The sequence below is a fragment of the Hipposideros armiger genome, unplaced genomic scaffold, assembly GCF_001890085.2.
Source record: "Hipposideros armiger isolate ML-2016 unplaced genomic scaffold, ASM189008v1 scaffold_8, whole genome shotgun sequence".
Lineage (NCBI taxonomy): Eukaryota > Metazoa > Chordata > Mammalia > Chiroptera > Hipposideridae > Hipposideros > Hipposideros armiger.
Window position 1 is genome coordinate 3022715 of NW_017731358.1, and position 22605 is coordinate 3045319.

At 38.1% G+C, this 22605-nt stretch overlaps 2 protein-coding genes across 5 annotated transcripts in view; both read left to right on the plus strand.

Moving 5' to 3' along the window:
- Positions 1-13937, plus strand: part of DYNLT2B (dynein light chain Tctex-type 2B) — a 24001-nt gene extending 10064 nt beyond the window's left edge. The window contains exons 4-5 of the mRNA XM_019650817.1: positions 10449-10512; positions 13782-13937. Coding sequence (XP_019506362.1) covers positions 10449-10512; positions 13782-13829 — 112 coding nt within the window. The 3' untranslated portion in view covers positions 13830-13937. The remainder of the gene's footprint in view (positions 1-10448; positions 10513-13781) is intronic.
- Positions 13938-16626: 2689 nt separating this feature from the next.
- Positions 16627-22605, plus strand: part of PCYT1A (phosphate cytidylyltransferase 1A, choline) — a 46732-nt gene continuing 40753 nt past the window's right edge. For 2 of the 4 annotated variants that reach the window (XM_019651861.1, XM_019651867.1), the window contains exons 1-2: positions 16662-16759; positions 20336-20378. The gene's annotated coding sequence lies outside the window, so the exon portion shown is untranslated. Of the gene's footprint in view, positions 16760-20335; positions 20379-22605 lie in introns of all 4 variants that reach the window. The other 2 variants (XM_019651847.1, XM_019651856.1) reach the window with 2 other exon arrangements.

The following is a 22605-nucleotide window of genomic DNA, read 5'->3' on the forward strand; positions in this document are numbered from 1 at the left end:
ACAACTAGACTGAAGAACAAAACGACAGCAACTTGTCTGTTCCCCTTCCCCCAACTCCCCAGCACTGTTCCCATCCCCCCAATTCCCCAGTAAAAGTCTTTAAAAAAAAATGCCATTGAGATTTTGATGGGGTTTACATTAAATCTGTATATTGCTTTGGGTATCATGGCCATTTAAATATGTGGATTCTTTCAATCATGACCATAGAGTATCTTTCCTTTTATTTGTGTCTTCAATTTTTTTAAATAATGTTTTGTAGTTTTCAGCATATAGCTCCTTCACATTCTTTGTTAAGTTTATTCCTAGGTATTTTATTCTTTTTGTTGCAATTGAAGAATTGTTTTTTTCATTTTTTTTCCTGAAATTTCGTTGTTAGTATATAGGAACCACAATGGATTTTTGTACATTGATTTTGTATCCTGCAACTTTACAGTATTTGTTTATTGTTTCTAATAGTTTTTTGGTGGAGTCTTTAGGGTTTTCTATATAAAGAATCATGTTGTCTGCAAAAAGTGACAATTGACTTTTTTTTTTTTCAATTGACTTCTTCATTCCTAATTTGGATGCCTTTTCTTTCTCTTGTCTGATTGTTCTGGCTAGGACTTCCAATACAATGTTGAATAATGGTGGTGATGGGGGGCATCCCTATCTTGTTCCTGATCTTAGAGGAAAGAATTTCATTTTCTCACCATTAGGTATATAATAGCTTTGAGTTTGTTGTATATGGCCTTTATTAATGTTGAGGTACTTTCTTTCTGTACCTGTTTTATTAAGTGTTTTAATTATAAATGGATGTTCTTTCTTGTCAAATGCTTTTTCTGCGTCTATTGATATGATCATATGATTTTTATCCTTCATTTTATTTATGTGATGTATCACATTGATTGATTTGTGTATGTTGAACCATCCTTGCACCCCTGGAATGAACCCCACTTGATCGTGATGTATAATCTTTTTGATGTATTATTTTATTCATTTTGCTAGTATTTTATTTAGGATTTTTGCATCTGTATTCATCAGAGATATTGGTCTGTAGTTTTCTTTTATGTGTTATTTTTACCAGGTTTTGGTACCAGGGTAATGTTGGCCTCATAAAATGAATTAGGAAGTATTGCCTCTTCTTCAGTGTTTTGGAAGCTTTTGAGAAGGACAGGTATTAAATCATCTTTGAATGTTTGGCAGAATTCATTAGTGAAGCCACCTGGTCCTGGACTTCTGCTTTTGGTGAGGTTTTTCATGATTGTTTCAATTTCCTTAATATTGATCAGTCTATTTAGATTTTCCAGTCTTATTGATTCAGTCTAGGAAGACTATATATTTCTAAGAACTTGTCCATTTCTTCTAGGTTATTAAATTTGGTGGCAGGTAGTCTTTCATAGTATTTTTGTATGATTCTTTGTATTTCTTTGGTATCTATTATAACTTCTCTTTCATTTCTGATTTTGTTTATTTGTGTTTTTTCTCTTTTTCCCTTAGTGAGTCTAGCTAAGGGTTTGTCAATTTTATTAATCTTTTCAAAGAACCAGCTTTTTGTTGCATTAATTTTTTTGTATTTTCTTTTCTGTTTCATTTAATTCTGCTCTAATTTCTATCATTTCCTTATTTCTGCTGACTTGGGCTTCATTTGTTCTTCGTTTTCTAGTTCTTTAAGACGTAATGTTAGGTTGTTCATTTGAGAATTTCCTTGTTTCTTTTTAAACCAAATTTTATTTTACTTTATTTTATTTTATATTTTTAAAGATTTTATTGGGGGAATTGGAGGAGAGAAACAGTTTTGGGGAGTTGGGGAAGGGGACCAGCCAAGTTGTTGTTCTTCAGTCTTCGTTGTGGAGGGCGCTAGTCGCCGTCTGGCTTCCTGTCGGCAGCTCATGGCTTCTAAGCTCAAGGTGCTGTGTTCAATCTTAGTTGCGGGTGGGTGTAGCCACCATCCCATGCGGGAGTTGAACCAGCAGCCTGTTATTAAGAGCGCATGCTCTATCCACTGAGCCATCCGAGCAGCAGTTCAGCTCAAGGTGCCGAGTTCAGTCTTAGTTGCAGGTGGGCATAGCCCACCATCGAACAGGCAGTCTTGTTGTTACACCTGCTGAGCCATCCTGCCACCTCATGGCAGCTCAGCAACAGCTCAGCTTGGGCGCAGTGTCACTTTCCCATGTGGGAATCGAACTGGTGGCCCTGGTGCTCAGAGCTCGCACTCTTAAGCCAAGTCTTAACCAACTGAGCCACTCGGCTGGCCCGAGAATTTCCTTGTTTCTTGAGATAGGCCTGTAATGATATAAACTTCCCTCTTATTACTGCTTTGACTGCATCCCAGAAGTTTTGATATGTTGTATTTTCATTCTCATTTGTTTCTATGTATCTTTTGATCTCTCCTTTTATTTCTTCTTTGACCCAGTCATTCTTTAGTAGCATGTTGTTTAATCTTCACATATTTGTGGTTTTTCCTGCTTTCTTTTTGCAGTTGATCTCCAATTTCAAGGGATTGTGGTTGGAAAAAATGCTTGGTATGATTTTAATCTTCTCAAATTTGTTGAGGCTAGTTTTGTATATAACATATGGTCTATTCTTGAGACCATTTGATGTGCACTAGAGAAGAATGTATACATTCCACCAGATTATTTTGAAGCAAATTCCAGTCATTATACTATTTCATCTGTTAATACAACAGTATATATATCTCTAAAATATAAGGACCTTTTTAACAGAATAAAATATCACATCTAAATATTCTCTATTCTTAATATTATAAAATATTCAGTTGGTATTCAAATATTCCCAATTGTTTTGTTTCATATGTGTGTTTGATGTGTATATACACATGCTTATATATACATACACATACTTATATATACATATATATACATAAACACATATATGTTTATTTATTTTTTTATTATTATTATTTTTTATTACACATATATGTTTACAATTTGTTCAAATCAGGATCCAGACAAAGGCCACACATTGTATTTGGTTGATACATCTGTTAAATTTTAAAAAATATATCATTTATCTCCTTTTCTCTCTCTCTCTCTCTCTCTCTCTCTCTCTCTCTCTCTCTCTCTCTCTCTCTCTCTCTCTCCATTTATTTGTTGAAGAAATTGGGTTGTTTGTCCTATGGAGTTTCTTATATTGTGGTATTTGCTGATTGTATTCCCCTGGTATTGTTTATCATGTCTTCTATTTCCTGTATTTCTTTTAAATAAGTAGTTAGATCTAGTATTAATCAGTCAGAGTTTTGAGTTTGGGCAAGAATATTACATAGGTATTTAGTATACATCCTATTGCATCTCATCAGGAGGAACAAAATGTCTGGTTATCCCTTTTTTTATTATTAAGATTGATCATAGAGTTCAGATATTGTCAGATAGATCCATCTATTATAAAGTTCCCCATCAGCTTTATCATTAATGTTTTTGGCATCCTGTCCTAGATTCATTATTTATCAGAGGTTACAAAATGGTGATCTTATAATTCTACCATTGTTCTTTATTTATTAGCTGGAATTCTTTTAAGAATAAGTTTTTTTTTCTTTCAGTGCTTTCATTACAATGAGGTATAGCTTGTATAGGAAAGGAAGGATAAATTTACCAATTTTTAGAATAATGCGTTCCCTAGTATCCTGCAAAGGTTACCAGTGTTTTTTTTTCTTCCTGTATCTATGAACCCATAGTTTTAAATATATTTGATGTTTTTAAATCCATTGCAGTTATTATCCTTATTGATGCTCTAATTGTCCCATCTTTGGCCATTGATAGTTTTTTCATGTTAGCTTCTCATTCCTTTTGTTTCTTTCCTTTCTTTACTCCTCTCTCTCTCTCTCTCTCTCTCTCTCTCTCTCTCTCTCTCTCTCACACACACACACACACACACACACACACACACACAAAACAGAAGGTTTATTTCTTTTCATGAAACACACTACACTAGGTAGGAGGAGTCCAAGCCTGGTGTGGTGCCTCACTGGTGTCAAGGTCATAGGCTCTCATGTCTTGTTGCTCTGCTGTGTCCTCATCTGCATTGTTGAAGATGGCTCAGTGCTACACTTATATTCCTTAAGGGAAAAAGATAGAAGGAAAGTGTATGTGCCTTTTCATTTTTAGCACTTTAAAGATGTGATATGTTGTCTTCTGGTTTCCATTGTTTCTGTTGAGAAGTCAGCTATAAGTCTTATTAGTGTTCCTTTTGAGGGGATGTGTGTGTTTTTTCTAGCCACATTAAAATATTTTTCTGTCTGTTAACTCTGATGTATATGATTTTCTTTGTATTTATTCTGCTTGGGGTTCTCAGAGCCCCTTGAATCTGTGGGCTCTTGAATCTGTTCTGTATCAGCTTGGGAAAAATTCTTAGTGTGTGGACAGAGGTGACTCCATCTGGAAAAGCTGACTCCATGTTGAAGCTAATCCATCAGTTTAACTTCTGAGTGAGTGAGCCCGGACCATTGACCCCTCCTCCCCTTTTCCCGTGGACTCTGGAATGTGTACAGAGGTTTCAGGCTAGCTGTGCAGTTTCTATTACGTCTTCTGGGATAAGGAACTATAGATGTTATCTATCTCTTAGGTCACTCTGGCGCCAGTCTGCTGGTACCTGGCTTCTTTGTTTTCTCTGGCCACCCACACAGTCCTTTGGGAGCACATAGGTCTGTCTCTGAGTGGGGATGAGAAAGGGTGGTATAGAAGGGGAAAGACAGACCTCACCGTCTTGCAGCTGCCCAAGACAAGCATTTCCTGTATATAAGTTCCCTTTAAATCCATTAACCAACAAGCTGGACTTGTCTAGTTCTTTGGGCTCTCTGCTGGTTCAGCATTTGGGGGCTGCTTTGCATATACTGTCTTTTAATGGAATATTTAGCCATTATCTTTTTAAAAATAAACTTGCTATTTTAGAATAATTTTAGATTTGTAGAAAAGTTGCAGAGATAGTACAGAGAGTTCCCATAATACTCCATATCTAGTTTCCTCTATCATTAATATCCTACATTAGTATGGTGCATTTGTCACAACTAATGAACGAATATTGATGCATTATTATTAACTAAAGTTCATCACATTACACGTCTCTTTAGATTCCCCTTTGGTTGTGACAGTTACTCAGACTCTCCTTGGTTTTGATGACCTCGATAGTTTTTAGAAGTACGGGTTAGGTATTTTGTAGAATGTCCCTCAACTGGAATTTGTCTGCTCATGATTAGTCTGGACTTACAGGTTTTGGGGAGGAAGATTACAGAGATAAAGTGCTGTTCTCATCATATCATATCAGGGTACATATTTTTTTTTTTTTTTTTTTAGCTGAGCCATCCTGCTACCTGTTGGCAGCTCAGCGGCTGCTCAGCTCAGACTGGACTTGAACTGCTGTTGCTCAGAGCTCAACCTCTTGAGCGAGCTCTTAACCAACTGAGCCACTCGGCCGGCCCAGGGTACATATTATTAACATGACATATTACCACTGATGTTAACCTTGGTCACCTGCCTGATGTTTAGGTTTTCCACTGTAAAGTAACTGTTTCTCCCCCTTTCATACTGTACTCTTTGTACTCTTCACTATGTAAAGCCCACACTTATGGAGCAGGGAGTTAATGCTCCATCTTCTTGAGGGCAGAGTATCTGTATAAATTATTTGGAATTTTCCAGCACAAATTTCTTCCCTCCTCTCCGTTCCCCTCCCCTCCGTTCCCCTCCTCTCCTCTCCCCTCCCCTTCTCCTTCCTTCCTTCCTTCCTTCCTTCCTTCCTTCCTTCCTTCCTTCCTTCCTTCCTTCCTTCCTTCCTGTCACTTGTTTCACTATGGACTCATGAATTTTTGTACTTTGGATTATAATCCAGTACTACTTTATTTTATTACTCGAATTGTTCCAGCGTTGGCCATTTGAGCTCTTTCCATTGACTCCTGTGTCCCTTTGACATACTCTACTATTGTGGGTTTTTTTGAGCACTTCCTTACTTACTGGTACTATGAGATGCTCCATGTTATTCATTCCTGCCCCAGGCTAGAATCAGCCATTTCTCCAAGGAGCCCTAGTTCATTTTATTGGAAAATGGCTTTAGAAACTAAGATCTGGGTGCAGGTGTGGCCATTATCTTTGCTTCTGCTCCATTTGCTTTCTGCCCTCCTATTTAGACTCCAGTTATATATATGTAGATCTTTTTGCTGTATTGCTTATGTCTTGTATGCCCTTGACTAAATTTTTATTTTTTCTTCCTGTGCTTCAGTTTGGATGTTTTTCTATTGACCTATCTTCCAGTTGACCAACTTTCTTTTTTGTTGTGTCTAATCTGCTGTTAAACCCATCTACTGACTTTGTAATTTCAGTTATATTTTTCAGATCCAGAGTTTCCATTTAATTATTTTTTATAGATTCCAATTTTCTAGTAAAATTCTTTATTTTTAATCTATGTTCTCTATCCTCTTCTCCCTTTTTAAATTTTGGTCATAGTAGTTATGTTAAAGTTGTTTTCTGCTTACTCTACTATCTGGATCATGTGTGAGTCTGTTTCCATTCTTTTTTTTTTTCCTTGATAATCCTTCATATGACTCTGTCTCTTGACATGCCAAGTTTGAATCCTGGATATTGTGTTAAAAAATTGTAAAACCTCCAGATAATATCACTTTTTTCCAGAGAGGGTTGCTATTTGGGTAGAGTATGGGCTGATTACCTTAATCCAATCAGATACTGAGCTGAGTTGAAGTTGGGTTGTAGTTTTGTTTTTGTTTTTAAAGATTTTATTGGGGAATTGGGGGAGGGGCACAGCGTTGGGAATTGGGGAAGGGGAACAGACAAGCTGCTGTTCTTTTGTTCTTCAGTCTAGTTGTGGAGGATGTCACTTCACTGGCCCATGTTGGTATTATCATTGCACTTTCTCGGGTGAGACAGTCATTCCCCATCCATTGGTCGGCCACTCACGAAAGCTCACGCCCGCTGCCAGCCAGCGCCATTGATGGAGACACCATCTTAGCTGTAGAGGGCGCTGCATCACTCGCCCTCCTGTGGGATCTGAACTGGGCCCTGCTGCTCAGAGCTGGCATCCCAAGCCAACTCCTAACCAACGCACCACTCGGCTGGCCCTGTGTTGCAGTTTTGATAAGGCTCTTTCTATCTTCAGTTCACCTTTTTTTTTCTTGAATGTAGTCCTCGAGATCTTTCAAACAAAAACCTGAAGTGTTCATTGGAATTCCCCGCCCCCCGCCCCATCCCCAGCAAGTATTGACTTTTAGTCCTTGTTTCCTCAGCATAAAACTACCCTCATTTCGGAGTCTTTTTCCTTAATGTATTAGTTTCCTACTGCTGCTGTAACAAATTACAAACCAAGTGGCTTAAAATACCACACATATAATTTTACAGTTCTGGAGATTATAAATCCAAAATGGATTTCATTGAGCTAAAATCAAGGTATTGGCAGGACTGTATTCCTTCTGGAGGCTCTAGGGGAGAATCCATTACCTTGCTTTGTCCAGCTTCTAGAAGCTGCTTGCATTCTTTAGCTTATAAATCTTTCCTCCATCTGCAAAAACAGCAGCATATATCTTCAAATCTCTCTCTGACTCTGAACTACCTGTCTCCTTCTTTCTTTTGTAAGGATCCTGTGATTACATTGAACCCACGTGGGTAATGCAGGATAATCTCCCCATCCCAAAATCCTTAACTTAATCATATATCTGTAAAACCCCTTTTCCATGTAATATAACATATTCACAGGTTCTGGGGTTTAGTACATAGACATATTTGGTGGTGGTGGTGGGGGGGAATTATTTTGCCTGCCACACTTAGTTTTTTATGTTCCTGCTTACACAGTTTCAGAATTCAGCACATGTCTTGAGGAGAAACCTACCATGTAACATTAAGGCTCAGTTCTGCTCTCTTCTCTTGTTTTTTATAGGGACTGTGGTCCTTCAAGTCTCCAATTTTAATCTCCCTAGCACTGCTGGTTTATTTTTCCCTCAGTAATTGGTCCGCTACCTGGGCAAAACCCAGATTCTCAGCTGCTAGCTCTGTGCCCAGAGTCGGCAAATGCCCCAGGGAGAACTCTGCTGCAGAATATCAGTTTGCTTTTTTGCAGTTCACCTCTCTGGAATTTTGGCTCCCCTAGTCCTATTTGCTTCAGCTGTTCTCTGATTCATTTTTTCCAGTTTTCCTAATTGATCTTGGTGGGAGCACTGACCTGCTACAAACTGTTTCATCATATTTCTTCTAAGTCCTTTTGACACAACTTTATAAATATATATAACTATATATATTTAAATATAGCATTCTTTTTGATATAGCCCAGAGTTTTGATATGACTAGATGTTTCAGGTTTATCTTGTACATTTCCAGCCTGAGACCTGGAATTGGCCATTTGTCCAAGGAGCTCTGGTTCTTTTTATTGGGAAATGGTATAAAGAGTCATCTATCATTTGCAACTAGTACTCTGCTCACATATGATCCTCAACAAATATTTGTTCAATAAATTTTTATATTTATGTCTTCATTTGGTTCTACTCATCTTAACTACTATTTCTTTCTTGAAGTCTTCTTTGGCTTTTTCTCCTAAATTCTCTAAATCTCTGTAGCACTTCTACAGATTAAAATATTTTGCAACTTGGACTTAGAGGCTGGGACTAGATAGATATTACAATCCCTTTTAATTTTTTTAAAAAAGATTTTATTGGGGAATTGGGAGAGGGGAACAGCATTGGGGAATCGGGGAAGGGGAACAGACAAGTTGCTGTCCTTTTTGTTCTTTAGTCTAGTTGTGGAGGATGTCGCTTCACTGGCCCATGTTGGTATTATCATTGTGCTCTTCCTGGCTGAGGCAGTTGCTTGCCGGCCATTGAACAGTTGCTTATGGCGGCACACGGCAGCTCACAAAAGCACACGCCAGCTGCCGGCCAGCCCCACTGCAGCCCACGCTGTCACTGGCTCCGGCTCACGGCAGCCCAGCTCCAGGTCGAGCTGTTTTTCACCATCTTAGCTGTAGAGGGCACAGCATCACTCGCCCTCATGTGGGATCCAAACTGGGGCCCTGCTGCTCAGAGCTGGCGTCCCAAGCCGAACTCTTAACCAACACGCCACTCGGCCGGCCCCAATCCCTTTTAGTTTTATTAACCTATAAATTAGCACCAGTTATACATTATCTTATTCTTTTGATGTGTGTTAATTTTTTTACCTAATTAAACTGAGATTTGAGGATAAAGCCAGATTTTACTCTGTCTGGACATATGGTAGTTACTAAATAAATATGTGTTGATTGACCAATTAAGTAGATTGATTTTGTTACATATTGTTACTGTTGCAGCTTGGAAATAGGTGGAACTTTTTGATTTAAGAATGTGTAAAATATTAGGCTAGGGGGAGCTCTTCTATGTAAAAAAAAAAAAAAGCTCTCAAAAACGAACCAATATAATACGGTATATGTATATCTTTCATTATAGACTTGAAGCTAAATTGCCTAGGTTCAAAGTGAAGCTTTATCACTCAATATTTAAATGACCTTGGACAAGTTTACTTAATTTCTCTGATCCTCAGTTTTCATGTTTATTAAATGGGTATAATAATAGTACCTACCTTATAGGATTAAGTGAGTTAATACATGTAAAGCATTTAAGCCAGAAGCTGGCACAAAGTAAGCACTCAATAAGTTATCAATGAATCATATACATACATTTAATAAAAAATGTAAAACATTTGTAAATACTTTTTTTATTTAATGTTATATTGTGAACTTTTCATGTTCTTGAAGATTTTTTTTGTAAAAAATATCTTTAATGGCTGTATAGAAGTTCACTGCCTACAAATACCCTAATTTCATTAACCAATCTAATACTACTAGGCATTCAAATTGCTCATATATTTTAATTGGCTTTTATTTTGACTAACATTTTTTCTTACCCAAGAACTGGGGAGAGGAGAATGGCCACACTCATTGAGATTTTAGAAGTAGCATAGCATCCTGTAGAGAGAATACTGAATTTAGAATTAGTTAGAAGATTGAATTCTAGTTCATAGGTTGCCCCTTTCTTTTCTAGGTTGGAATAAATAATCTGTTGGATCCTCTCCAGAATTACCTTCTCATATTATTGTGCGGACTTAAGTCCATTGTAGTAATAATTCTTAGGTATTATTTCCTCTAAAAGCCATACACAAATATCTTAACTGAATTAATCTATATAACCAAGCTTCCCACCCAGAGTACCAAAGACTTCAAGGTAGTGACCCTTTTAGCCATTAGGCATCTAGTCAAAGCCTGGGACTGCTAGATTCCTGGGCTGGTCACCCCCAACTTCAAGTAGCCTAATCTATGACTTCAGACTCTTCTAGTTTACCCAGTATACTGCTGTACAAATAGGATTTTCTGTGTGTCAACCTGTGAAAGTACTAATCTAAAAGAATGTGTCAAGGAAAACTTTTGCTGCTGGCAGAGATGTAGTTCAGATACTTGCTATTTGTTGGTAATTCTCCATTCTTTGACTTTTTTAGCATGGCTGCTCGCTGTTTCTGGGATGCTGACACTGACAACTACATCCATGATGTTTTCATGAATGTAAGTCTATTTGGAAACCTTTTCCTTCTTTCAAAAGACACAGGGGCATTTCAAACAAAATTACTTAATACTTATTAAGATGATTAGTTTTAGACATTTATCTTAGACTCCTTCTGGATGAGATGATTTTACTGTTCTTTTTTGTGTTACTAAAGCAGAAACCTAGTGTGCTGCTTATAGGCAAGGAAACTTGTTTGTATACAGGTGAAGTAACTCTTCACAAGTTTGAATGTGGGAATAGCATATTGTTAATTTAGTGCTAATAGACACATAGCACTTTACTAAGCTGCAAAGAAATTTGAGTGGCAGGGGTCCCATGAACAAAGGTGATTTTCTTTCAGTAATAAAATTGTCTTAGAGCTATTTCTGATAACTAAGGAAAAACAAAGAGGAATTTTTAGAAAGAGGTTTCATTTAGGGTGGCCGGTTAGCTTAGGTGGTTAGAACGCAGGCTCATAACACCAAGGTTGCCTGTTTAATTCCCACATGGGCCAAGGAGCTGCGCCCTCCACAACTAGATTGAAGACAACTACTTGACTTGGAGCTGATCGGTCCTGGAAAAGCACACTGTTCCTCAATAAAATTTATTTATTTTTTAACAAAAAAGAGGTCTCATTTAAACATTGGGAAGTTATTGGCATGAATGTTTTATATATTTTATATTTGCTTCCAGGAATTATCCCCTCCTCTATCCAAATGCTCCCAGGTTGTAAATTAGTAGAGTCAGAATTAAGTATAGTAATGTAGAACGGAAACTGAATTGAGTGAACTAGGAGAAAAGTCCCATTTCCAGCTCTTTAATTTTTTTTTTTAATTATTATTATTTTTTATTGTTAGTTTCAGGTGTACAGAACAATACACTAGTTACCCTTTTCACCCTCACCAGGTAACAACCCCCCTCCCCCCATCTATTGCCCTCCCACCCCGATATCATGCTTATCTATTACAATTCCATTGAATCCATTCCCGCTTTCTACTCCATGTCCCGAGACTATATGTATATATATAACTATAGTTGACATACAGTATTATTCAACATCAGTTTCAGAAATACAATGCGGTGGTCAGGCCTCTACATCGACTATGAAGTGGACTCCCCAAAAGGACATGGGTCCATCTGGCCCCCTAAGAAATACTTACAACATTATTGATTATATTCCTCGGACTCTTTTTCTATCCCTGCGGCCATATTACAATTACCCATTTGTATTGTCTCATCCCTTCCCCTTCTCCTTCATCCCCACCCACTCCCGACTAGCAACCCTCAGTTCTTCCTCTGTGTCTCTGAGACTATCTCCATCCACTTCTCCCATCCATTCAGTTCCTTAGAATCCACGAATAAGTGAGATCATATGATATTTGTCTTTCTCTGACTGACTTATTTCACTTAGCATAATGTTCTCTAGTTCCATCCATATTGTTGCAAAGGGTACTATTTCCTTCTTCTTTATACCAGCTCTTTAATTTTCTAATTGAATGACTTTAGTAAGTCATTGGACTTTTCTCTGATTGTGTCAGTACTAGAAACATTAGGAAACTGTACTAGATTTTCCCAAACACTGGCTGTGGCTGCCTAAGAATGATTTGAGGAACTTGTTTAAAACACAGATGCCAGGGCCTTACTCAAGTAGATTCTCATCAAATTAGCCAGGGGTTGGATCAGTGAATCTGAATTTAAAAAACAATTTCATCACACGATTATGCTTACTGCCAGTTTTGGAAGCTGCTTGTATAGATGATATTAAGGTACCTTTTAGCTTTAAAACGCTATGGTCCTACCAAAGTTTCATTGTATGCTCGAGGGCTGAACAATGGGAAGTATTATGTAAATCTTAATTTATAAACTCTCAGGGGTAAGGGTCAAGCTATGGTGATGATTTTTCCTGCTTGTTGGAGTTAAACATGTATATTTCCCTGAGTCTTTATTTACAATTCATTCATTCAACAGATAATTCTGAGCTCCTATTATGTGCCAACCTCTGTATTGGAGGTGCTAGGAATAAAACGAATAACACAGGCATGATTTTTGTCTCTAGAGAGAGTTTATAAACCAGTAGGGGCCAGATAATACTTAAATTAACAAATATGTAATATAAAACTTTAGTTATCAATTATTACTTAAAAATTTCAGGATTGGATTTTAGAACACAGGATTGGTGGGGGAGGTTTCTAAAAATCATTTTTGAGAGCCTGGTCCAGGTTGCTGAGTTAGTCTACTGTATCTTTAGTCCAGTTGGTTGAGTTGAATGTTTATTTAGGTTGTCATTTTCAGAACTTAAAGCACTTTACTATTTGGGAGAAGATCCAAGAAACACCCATAAAGGATAAGGAAATAAGAAAGGGGGAGAAAGGCATACGCTATTGAGCTGATAATTGCTGTGGATAACCGGGCTCAGTCCCACTAGAGAATAGCACCAATCAAAATGGGGTCCATAGACCAGTGCTGTGAACCATTTGTTACAGGACCTCCAGGAGAGAAGTACATAAATTGAGTGTAAGGGTTTAGAAACTCTTATAGGAATTTGACAAAGTAATTTTATGTCCATTGAATCTAATAATAAAAGGTTTAGGCTATAACTTGTATGTTTCTTTTTAATTTCATTTTCCTAGTTATTTTTATTGTATTTTACAAAAGCATCGGTGCATGAAGGATTGGAAATTAGAACAAAAACAAAAACAGGTCCCTCACCACAGACAGCATTGTTATAGAACACAGCTCACAGTTATCCCATCCAAGGAGCCAGGGAACTGGGCTAACCAAAAAATTTTGCTTTTGGTTAATAATCAGCTACTTGAGTTCAGATTTTCTCCTATCACTGTCAGGCTGGAGGTGAGGTTGGTGGGTCAGGAGTTGCTCAGGCAGGTGGAATTCCTGTAAGAAGTACCTAAAAAGTGTTTTAACAAGTTTAACTGGGATCTGGAAAACATTTTGGGATATGAGCTAAAAGATGGACAAATGAATTTTATAAATTAAGAACAAAAATCCAGAGACCATTTCCCCTTACCCAGAATTTATGACAAGGTGCTGTTATTTTTATTATCTGTGATACTATAATATAGTTCTTTGGGTTGGGTAATGCGTTTACTCCAAGAAACTCAAAACATTTCATATATTATTTCTTTGATAAATCAGGAAAAATAGGAATACTTTTTTATGAAAATGGATTACATAAAGTTCATTAGTTTGCATTTTATTTCTACATTCAGAAAATTTATTTCTTACATTCTGGATTTGTGTATGTGTGTTTTCTGTTTTGTTTGTTTTTTAGGACAGTTTGTTCTGTGTTGTAGCAGCATTTGGCTGTTTCTACTATTGAATCTTTGAAAGCTGGGAAAAGATATGATCATGAAGAAATATGAGCAACTTTTTTATATTGTTAAATATCTTGACAAAATAAAGATAAATTGGCAGTTTGGTAACCGAGTCTGTTGAGTTTTAGGCCTTATATTTTAATGTTTGATTTAATGTTATGGTATGTTCTTATTACGTTTGGAAAGTAGAGAAAAAAGTAGGGGAAAATCCTTTATTAAATTGTTCTACATAACTGTAAATGTTTTGGTATATTTTCTACCCGTGTTTTTTTATTTGCAGGGTTTAAAAATAATCATATATACAATTTTGTAACCTGATTTTTCACTTCTTACAATGTCATGTGCAGTTTTAATGTCATTTTATTTGCATTATGATTTTTATAAGCATAATTTAATAATTGCATTTACTCCATTAGGTTATACCATTGGTTATTTTTTGCCATGTCCTTATTGAGGGACTGATTATTTCTAATTTTTTACTATTATACATAACACTGAGATGAATTTATTTGTGCATAAAGTTTTTTTTCCTACATTTTGATTTGTTGCCTTTATCTCACATTGTTTTTGCTCAGCTCTTGCCACCCTACAGCTTACACAGTTTATTAGCTTAAACACACATCTGATTTTTCCAGGGTTTGTCCAGTGTCAGAGTTTGTGACAAGGTGTGAGAGTTTCCAAGCTGTGTATGAAATCAGCCTCCCTATTATGTTGTTACTATCCCAATTCCCACTGTCTTTGTAATGATGTTCTCCTTAAAGTCCCTGGTGTCTTCTCCAGCTAGCTCTCCTCATTTGGAGCACCGTAGTCTATGAGCTGACAAGGAGAAAATTCTGAAATGTTCAAAATTAAATTATAGCAGCTGGAGAGTGAAAGAGACAGAACAGGTAGCCTGTTAATAGCTGTGGACTAGCTAACAAACGACTGACTACTCATATTCATATGTGTCTGTTGGAACTTCAGATTAATTTCCAGGTGGCTATTTCTGTGATTATCCAAAAAGAGAATAGCCAGCACCTTTGATTCCCCCAGGAGCCACCCACTTCTTGTTTGTGCATGAACTTTCTGGACTGTTGCCCACCTGTCCAAAGGAACGGACACTTCCTCCTTGTGGGCTCTGTGCTTATCCCCAGAGCTGGCCCTGTTTCATCTTCTCCCACACCCCTTTGCCTATAGCTAATGTGAAAATTATTTCAGATGGCTTACACCCCCCCACACACACACATACACCCACTTGATGTATAAAAAAAATGATTGCAAACTCCAGGGGAACAGAAATTGTATGTCTTTTCCACTTAGCCATGGTGCTTGGTGGTTTGGACTTCATGCCCCAGGACTGGTCTTCTTTTGGGTTAGCATTTTTGGCTCAATAAAACCTTTATTAAGAAAAAAAAAAAAGACTTTCAGCTGTGGAAGTTAAATTTTTGTTTAACAGAGCCATGTTCAAATAACTATTTGAAACTCAAAAGGGAGTCACAGTTTAAATCATTTTTCCCCCTGGAGGCTTCTCATGCATAAGTTTCCCTACCCTTTTCAAGTCAAGCATGTAGACAAAAATAAAAATGAATAACAATAAGAAGAAAATACATTACAAAGTTCTTTTACGTACTTCTTCCATAACATTGGGTATCTACTTGCCTTACATCAGTCGACTCGAAAAGAGACCCCTCCAAAGGTTCATTCTAGCAAAAATTTCTCTTCACTAGACACCCTGCCGTGTGATTTCCTACCAGTGGTCTCTCTTGAATCTGCTTGCTGACCTAAGAAATATTAAACCCATAGAGAATTTTTTATGAGTTTATTTGAGCCAAATTGATGACACATGCTGGGGAGCAAGATCTCAAATGCTCCCCAGAATAACAGTTTGCAGTTTCTTTTATGCATTTGAGATTAAGGAGGGAACGAATGTAAGGAAGATTACTTGAATGTGGGAGAAAGCAAGGCAGGAATGGGATTACGGGACAGTTAAGCACTTCAGGATTGTCATGTATTAGAAGATGGGGTCCGCAAGGAGAGATTTCAAAGGTGTGTTAACCTAGATGCACAGAAACAATGGGCAAATCTTGCTTAAGACAAAAATAAGCCTGCCCAGTTAGGAATTTATGATCAGATCCCCCTGTGAGGCTACTTTCCATAGAACCCTCTTTTCTTCCACATGTTCCTGTTCAACTAGCCCTCAGTTGATTCCTAGGGATCATTTTTTGGTGAGCCCACCTGGGTCAGAAATAACAGTCGTTATATTAGTTATATAGGTACATAATATTCAGGAAAGAGGGTTTGGGGCCAGCTACAGATTTTCACAGGAATTGGTTGGCGGACGTGAACTCTCTTCACATCAATCACCCAGTAGGGAAAAGTTGGCGCTGTGAAGCAGTCGCAGACAGGTGGATCTTTGGCGGAAGGTGTCATGGCCACCTGCATTATGGATGCCCTGGCACGATTGCCTGGCACTGCGCCAGGCGCTGGGGATGGAGCGGGAAGGACCAAGACGGACAAGTCCGACTGAGAAGGTCCAACCCAACTCCGAGTAGGGCAAAAGGGGACCCGCGGGGTTAACGCTTCTTGACGAACTGCCGGGAAGCACGCGTGACAGTTCACTTCTGTCTCATTACCAGGAGGTGTCTTCACCGCATACTCCAGTTCCCTATGGAGACTGACCTTTAGTCAACTCATGGCCTGCCTGATGTTTTCTGCTCAGTCACTCTGTCCCCGAGGCCTCTGTGGAGGCGGAACTACTGTGTCAGGGGTCGAGTTTTCTGGGAAAAGTCGTGGTCGGATTGACAAGAGGGCGGGCAGTAGGCGGGACTTCCGGCCCGCTATTCAGTCAGCTGCTTTTCCCGGGCGTCTCCCCGCAACCTCCTAAACTTCCCTTGTCCGTGACGCTGCGCCCAGAAGAGATCCGACGGGACGGGGGTCGGGATAACGTGAGCTGCAGGTGAGGACCCGGTGTTTGTGCATATCCTTGCGGGGCTGAGACGAGAAACTGGGGGGCTGAGACCGCGAGGAGACTGACTGAAAGAAGAGTGGGTCAGTGACAGCGAGGGCAGTGTGAGGCAGGGGCTACGAGCCTGCTGTAACCCAGGGGCAGTGACAGCCAGGGGTCTGTGACCGAGATGAAGCTGCCTGCCAGGGGTCTGCGACCCAGGAGCCGTGAATGCACAGGGACTCTGACCTCGGAGAGAGGCAGAGGTTGCCAAGGAACTATGACCGAGGAAGTATGAGGCAGTGACTGTGAGGGGACTGTGACCAGGGGCCAGTGACTCGGAGGAGACTCCGATCGATGAATAGTGACTGCGAGGAGACTCTGACCTAAGGGAACATGAAGCAGCGGCCGTGGAGAGACTCTGACCGACTAGCAGTAACTTGCAGCGGCTGACTTGGAGAAGAGTGTGGGACGAGTGACTGGATATGGTCTGTAGGGCTATGTTTGGGCACGGGGTGTGATTGAGTGGCCAGTGACTGGGCAGAGAAAGTTTAGTGGAAAGAACAACGGAACGGGACTTATTATGCAGACCTAAATTTAATTTTATGGACAAACTTGTGGTTGGTAAACTTAACCACTGAACTGCAGCTTCTTCCTCAGTGAATGGGAAGTTTGGACTAGAGAGTATAATGTTTCCTGAACTATGGCTTCCATCCTATTATTGGGTTGTGAAATCCATTTAGTGGATGACACCTGAATGTTTTTAAAAAATTGAATAGAATAGAAATTTTCAGTGTGTTCACATAGTAGGCATTGTTTCATGAAACTTGTTTCGGTTATATGTGTGTGAGATTATTATGTAAAATGGATTTTATATATATTACAATATGTGAAATAAAATGTAAAAAAGATTATTACTAGATTATTTCTGAATTTTCTTTCAGATTATTTCTGAATTTTCTTTCAGGTCTAAAATGCCATGATTTTATGATTAGGGGGCTGTTAAGATCTATAGCTGAGGCACAGGCTCTATCAGCTAAACTTAACTGGAGAAGGCTTCCCAAATAGAACTGAAGTGACTAGTTATGACTGAGAACTGAAACTGAAGATCTCAGTTGGGAGAACCAGAACTTATATATTGAAGTGGGGACAGTGATATTTATAGAGACAGTGAGGATGCAGGGGTTTATGATAGGAAAAACTGCTAGGAGTAGACATTGAGGGAGGGGAAGCTTTAGGGAGGTTAGGAACAAGGCTTAGGAAGAGAACAGAAGATAGAAACAGAAAACATTCTGCCAAGAATAAAATGGGAGTAGGGAGAAATGACCTTCAGGGTCTTTTTTGATATTTAGTGATTCTGCAAGTACAGAGAATTGCTATTAAAAAAATATTGGGAATGGGATTTGGTGCAGTAGTCAGTGGTAAACAGATGATGACCATCATGGACAAGAAAGGATGACTCTGGGAAGGTCAACAACGGTGAATAGAATGCCACATGAGAGAGGCTTTAATGTATTTAGCTATTCAGCTCAATGATTTGTGCATTGGAGGCTAAGACTTGGCCTACTGGGTATGATACTATATTGTGGGTAATTAAAATGATGTTTTAGCTGCTGATTTTATCTCCTACTGATTCCCTTTTCATGAGGGCTATTAGTGATGCAGATGAAATGAATTAAAGTGAGTTTCACTACCTCCTCTTCTCCTACAGCCCTTTGTAGAAGGTACTACTGATTGTGCCACCCAATAGTTTTTTTGTTGGTTTCTTATTTAAATTAAATGGGGAGACATTGGTTAATAAAATTATATAGGTTTCAAATGTACAATTTATAATACATCATCTATATATTGCATTGTGTGCTAACCACCCAAAGTCAAATCTCCTTCCATCACCATATATTTGACCCCTTTTATCCTCTTCTCCCTCCCTCTCCCCCCTTGAAATCACATGCTTCTCGACTTTTTCTGTCTGACTTATTTCGATTAGTATGATATCAACATCCGTCCATGTTGTTGCAAGTGGCAGCATTTCATTTTTTCTTATGGCTGAGTAATATTCCACCCAATTTAAAAAAATTGTCTAACAGAAGTTGAGATAATTTTAACTTATTAGACACTGTATTTATCTGATAACCTAATAGCCCCACCACCTGTACACATATACATTTTGTGATAGGGAAGAGACTTCAGAAAGATTATTGAATGGGAATAAGTTGGGAATGATGCATAGCCTTTGTTTAGCGAAAAAATGGCTAAAAAATGGCTAGTTACCCTTATTCTAGGACTTAGATGTTTATGTGGCTTACATTCCACATAACTAAAAGGAACTACTGAAGAATTTCTTTCTAGAACAGAATATATGCTTCAAGGTAACAGACCGCAGAAGAGAAAACATTTAGGCTTGGGGACTGCAGCACTGCCTTTGGGGTCTTTTGTGTTTGCTGAATAAAATGATTCTTTTTGACCTACCCTGCTTTGCAAATTACCTTTGAAAACCAATATAATGGCCTGATTGATAAAGAATGAACTTATTCCTTCCTCAGCTTACGCTTTTCCTCCCATAAACAGGTGAGGTTTTATTTTTTGGGGGGACCTCCTCTTTGAATATTTGATCCCTAAAGGAGAATGATCTAGTCAGATAGAGCCTTGGATTCAGAAGTCCTGGGTTATTTTATCTGATATTGACATTGACTTACTCTGTGACTATGGGAAGAATTATTGCTTTCTATTGTTTTAAATTTTTTTTAACAATGGCAGAGGTAACTACTTCTGGTAAACAACCCTTTAATAATCTGAAATATAACAATCACCAAATTTTGTATACAAGCTCATGGAATGTGTAAACCACATGATTCCCCTGTGGAGCTGTCTGTCTAACCTCTCTAGGTTAGACATGATTCCCTTAGGGAGTTGAATAACCTCTCCATCTTATAAATGCTGATAAAAATTAATTTATGAAATATTCATAGAAAAAGCAAGCATAATAATTTGCTATTGTTATTGCATAACCCTGATCTGAAGTCAGATATCTGGCTTTTCTACTAACAAGTATTCCCCCTTCTGAATCAAACAGAAATAATCTCTCTTACACCAACATTTACATTTATGTTACCCTAAAATAGATTGGAAAGAATAGATCTTTCTAAAAGTCATGACTTTTGGGGGAATTTTTTCAGTTAGAGAAACCTGAAACTCAGAGTACGTGCTAATCATTGTTGGACTGTGAGAGTTCCTTTTTGCTCAAGATTGTGTCTACTTACGTCTTTTATCACCACATCAGTCACATTAGAAAAACAATATGACTTCAGGAGAGAAGGAGATCAGGGCTCTAGGCTCAACCCTTCTGCTTATCTGCTCAGAGGGTGACTTCCAGCACCCCTCTTTCCTAAGCTTAAACCTTTCTGTTTCTAGTCCTAAACTCTTTTCACAATATTCCTGTCAAATGGGTACCTGGACACGTGTTTGAAGTTTGATTTGTTTTGTTAATTGCTTTATGAATGTTTGTGGCAAAGTTTAAATCCTAAGTCCCTTCTATAATTCAGTGAGTAAATTCAGGAAATACAAATTTTTACATTATCTGTTTTGCAGTATATGCCAGCGCTCCACTCCAGAAGAAAAAAAGAAACCATTTGTGAGTTTCCAAAATATATTTGACACTGTGTAAGCTTACTTTACATACATTATCTCATTAATATAAATAATTGAATTGCCCATATTTTACTGTTCACAAACCATATTAGTAGATAGAAATATAGCAGGCTTTTTTTTGGGGGGGGCGGGGAGGAGGTCTTTTTTTCTCTTTTTCTTTTGGTAACTCTCTTGTTGAAAGTTATATTAGTTTGAAGCTTTTAATATGTGAACTACAATGACTACCAGGAACCCATTGTCTGCTAGGCTGTTACATCACATTCACTACTATTTGCAAACTAGTTTTGAAGTGAGAGCTGCTAAAAATAGTGACATATGGTCTTTGCTGTATGCTAGAGAACAAAATGAGTGTATGGCACTTAAGAAAATAAGTAGTTTTTTTTTTTTAAGTTTACAGAGAATTACCTTATGTGATTATATTTGTTTATTTTTTTGGTCCTAGAACAGAAGTCTTAATTTTCTTTGTGTCATGAAAGTATGGTGAAACCTTGTGAACTCTCTTTTTGAAATAGTATTTCTATATGCAAAATATAAAATACATGGAATTGTAAAAGAAGCAGCTTATATTGAAATACAGTTATCAAAATATTTTGAGGTGTGATATTGCACTATATGTGCTTTTTATTAATATAGTAAATAATGTTTGCTACTAGTGAGTCTTATAACTATAATAATTTTTAAATGATCATATATTAAAACAAGATATCTATAAGAAGTGTAATATATGAAAATATATGATTTCTGTCAGTGAGAAAGTTTACTATTCTAAATCTATTACTGTTGCAACTTATGTTCATAATTAAAGGAAGTGGTGAATTTGCCAAGGTTAGTAAAAGTAAAGATATAACATTTTTGTCCAAATCCCAGACTCCCTGAATCTATCATAGACCTTGCCTTAGACATATAAGTTCCATAACCCTCTCTAGGAAGAACACAACCTAAACACAGGGTTTACTCACTGAGTCTTTTAGTAGAACAATGGCAGAGCACGTTCAACTCTAAGAACTATCACAAGTCTCCCTTGTGGTTTTTAAGATAATTTCTTTCCTGAAATATTCTACTGTGTGGCCAGGCCCAAGTATAAGTTTTATTTGGTTCCAGGGCTAACCGAGAGTCTGGCACAGAGTAAGTGCCTACTCAGTGTTTGTTGAATAGGGTTTTTTTCTGAAGAAATTAGAGGGAAGAGATCAAGTTCAAAGCTAAAATCTTAGATGTGGCAATTTACTGGCCTCAAGCATTGAAGAGTAACACTGAGCTCTGCTTTGAAAGTAACAGTGCTGGTCATGTTGTGAAATTTACCTTTACATTTAGAATTTCTCAAATCAGACTTTTTTTTTTTTACTTAATTCTATGTATTGTGGTGACATAAGGATAGTGACATAAACTGAAGTAATCCTGTATCAGAAAGTTATGGTACAATTTCTTGAAATAATCCTATTCCTAGAAGTGACCTCCACTTTAGAACTGTTTGCATAATCTAGGTGGAATTTGCTATGAAATTATTGATAAACCTAGTGCTGTCTTCATCTAGGTTAGGACTTGGCAAACTTTTTCAGTAAAAGGCCAGATAGTAAATATTAGGCTTTGCAGATTATACGGTTTCTGTTGCAACTACTCTGCAGTTGTAGCACAAAAGCAGCCATAGACAATACATACATCAATTAATGAACATGGCTATGTTTCACTTAAACTTTAATTACAAAACAGGCAGTGGGCCTTTTTGGCACGTGAGCTGTAGTTTGCTGACCTCTGATCTAGGATGTCTGATGGTTCTTGAATCCAGTCCCTCCTCCTCACTATGGGTTAGACATATCCTACCTTCAAGCTTCAAGGTTCAAAGGGCTTTACACGGGTGATGTGACCGCACTGTTATCTGTGGAAAGGCCTAAATGTACCACAGATGACATGATTAACACCAAGAGTATTGGATGCACTTTAACCTTGCTTGTTAGAATGCCACTTTTTTTTTTAAGGTTTTATTGGGAAATTGGGGAAGGGAACAGCATTGGGGAATCAGGGAAGGGAAACAGACAAGTTGCTGTCCTTTTGTTCTTCAGTCTAGTTGTGGAGGACATCACTTCAACTGGCCCATGTTGGTATTATCATTGAGCTCTTCCCGGGTGAGGCAGATCGGTCGTCGGCCTCTGGACGGCTGCTCATGGCGGCTCTTGGCAGCTCACACCGGCTACCAAGCTCATGCTGGCTGCTGG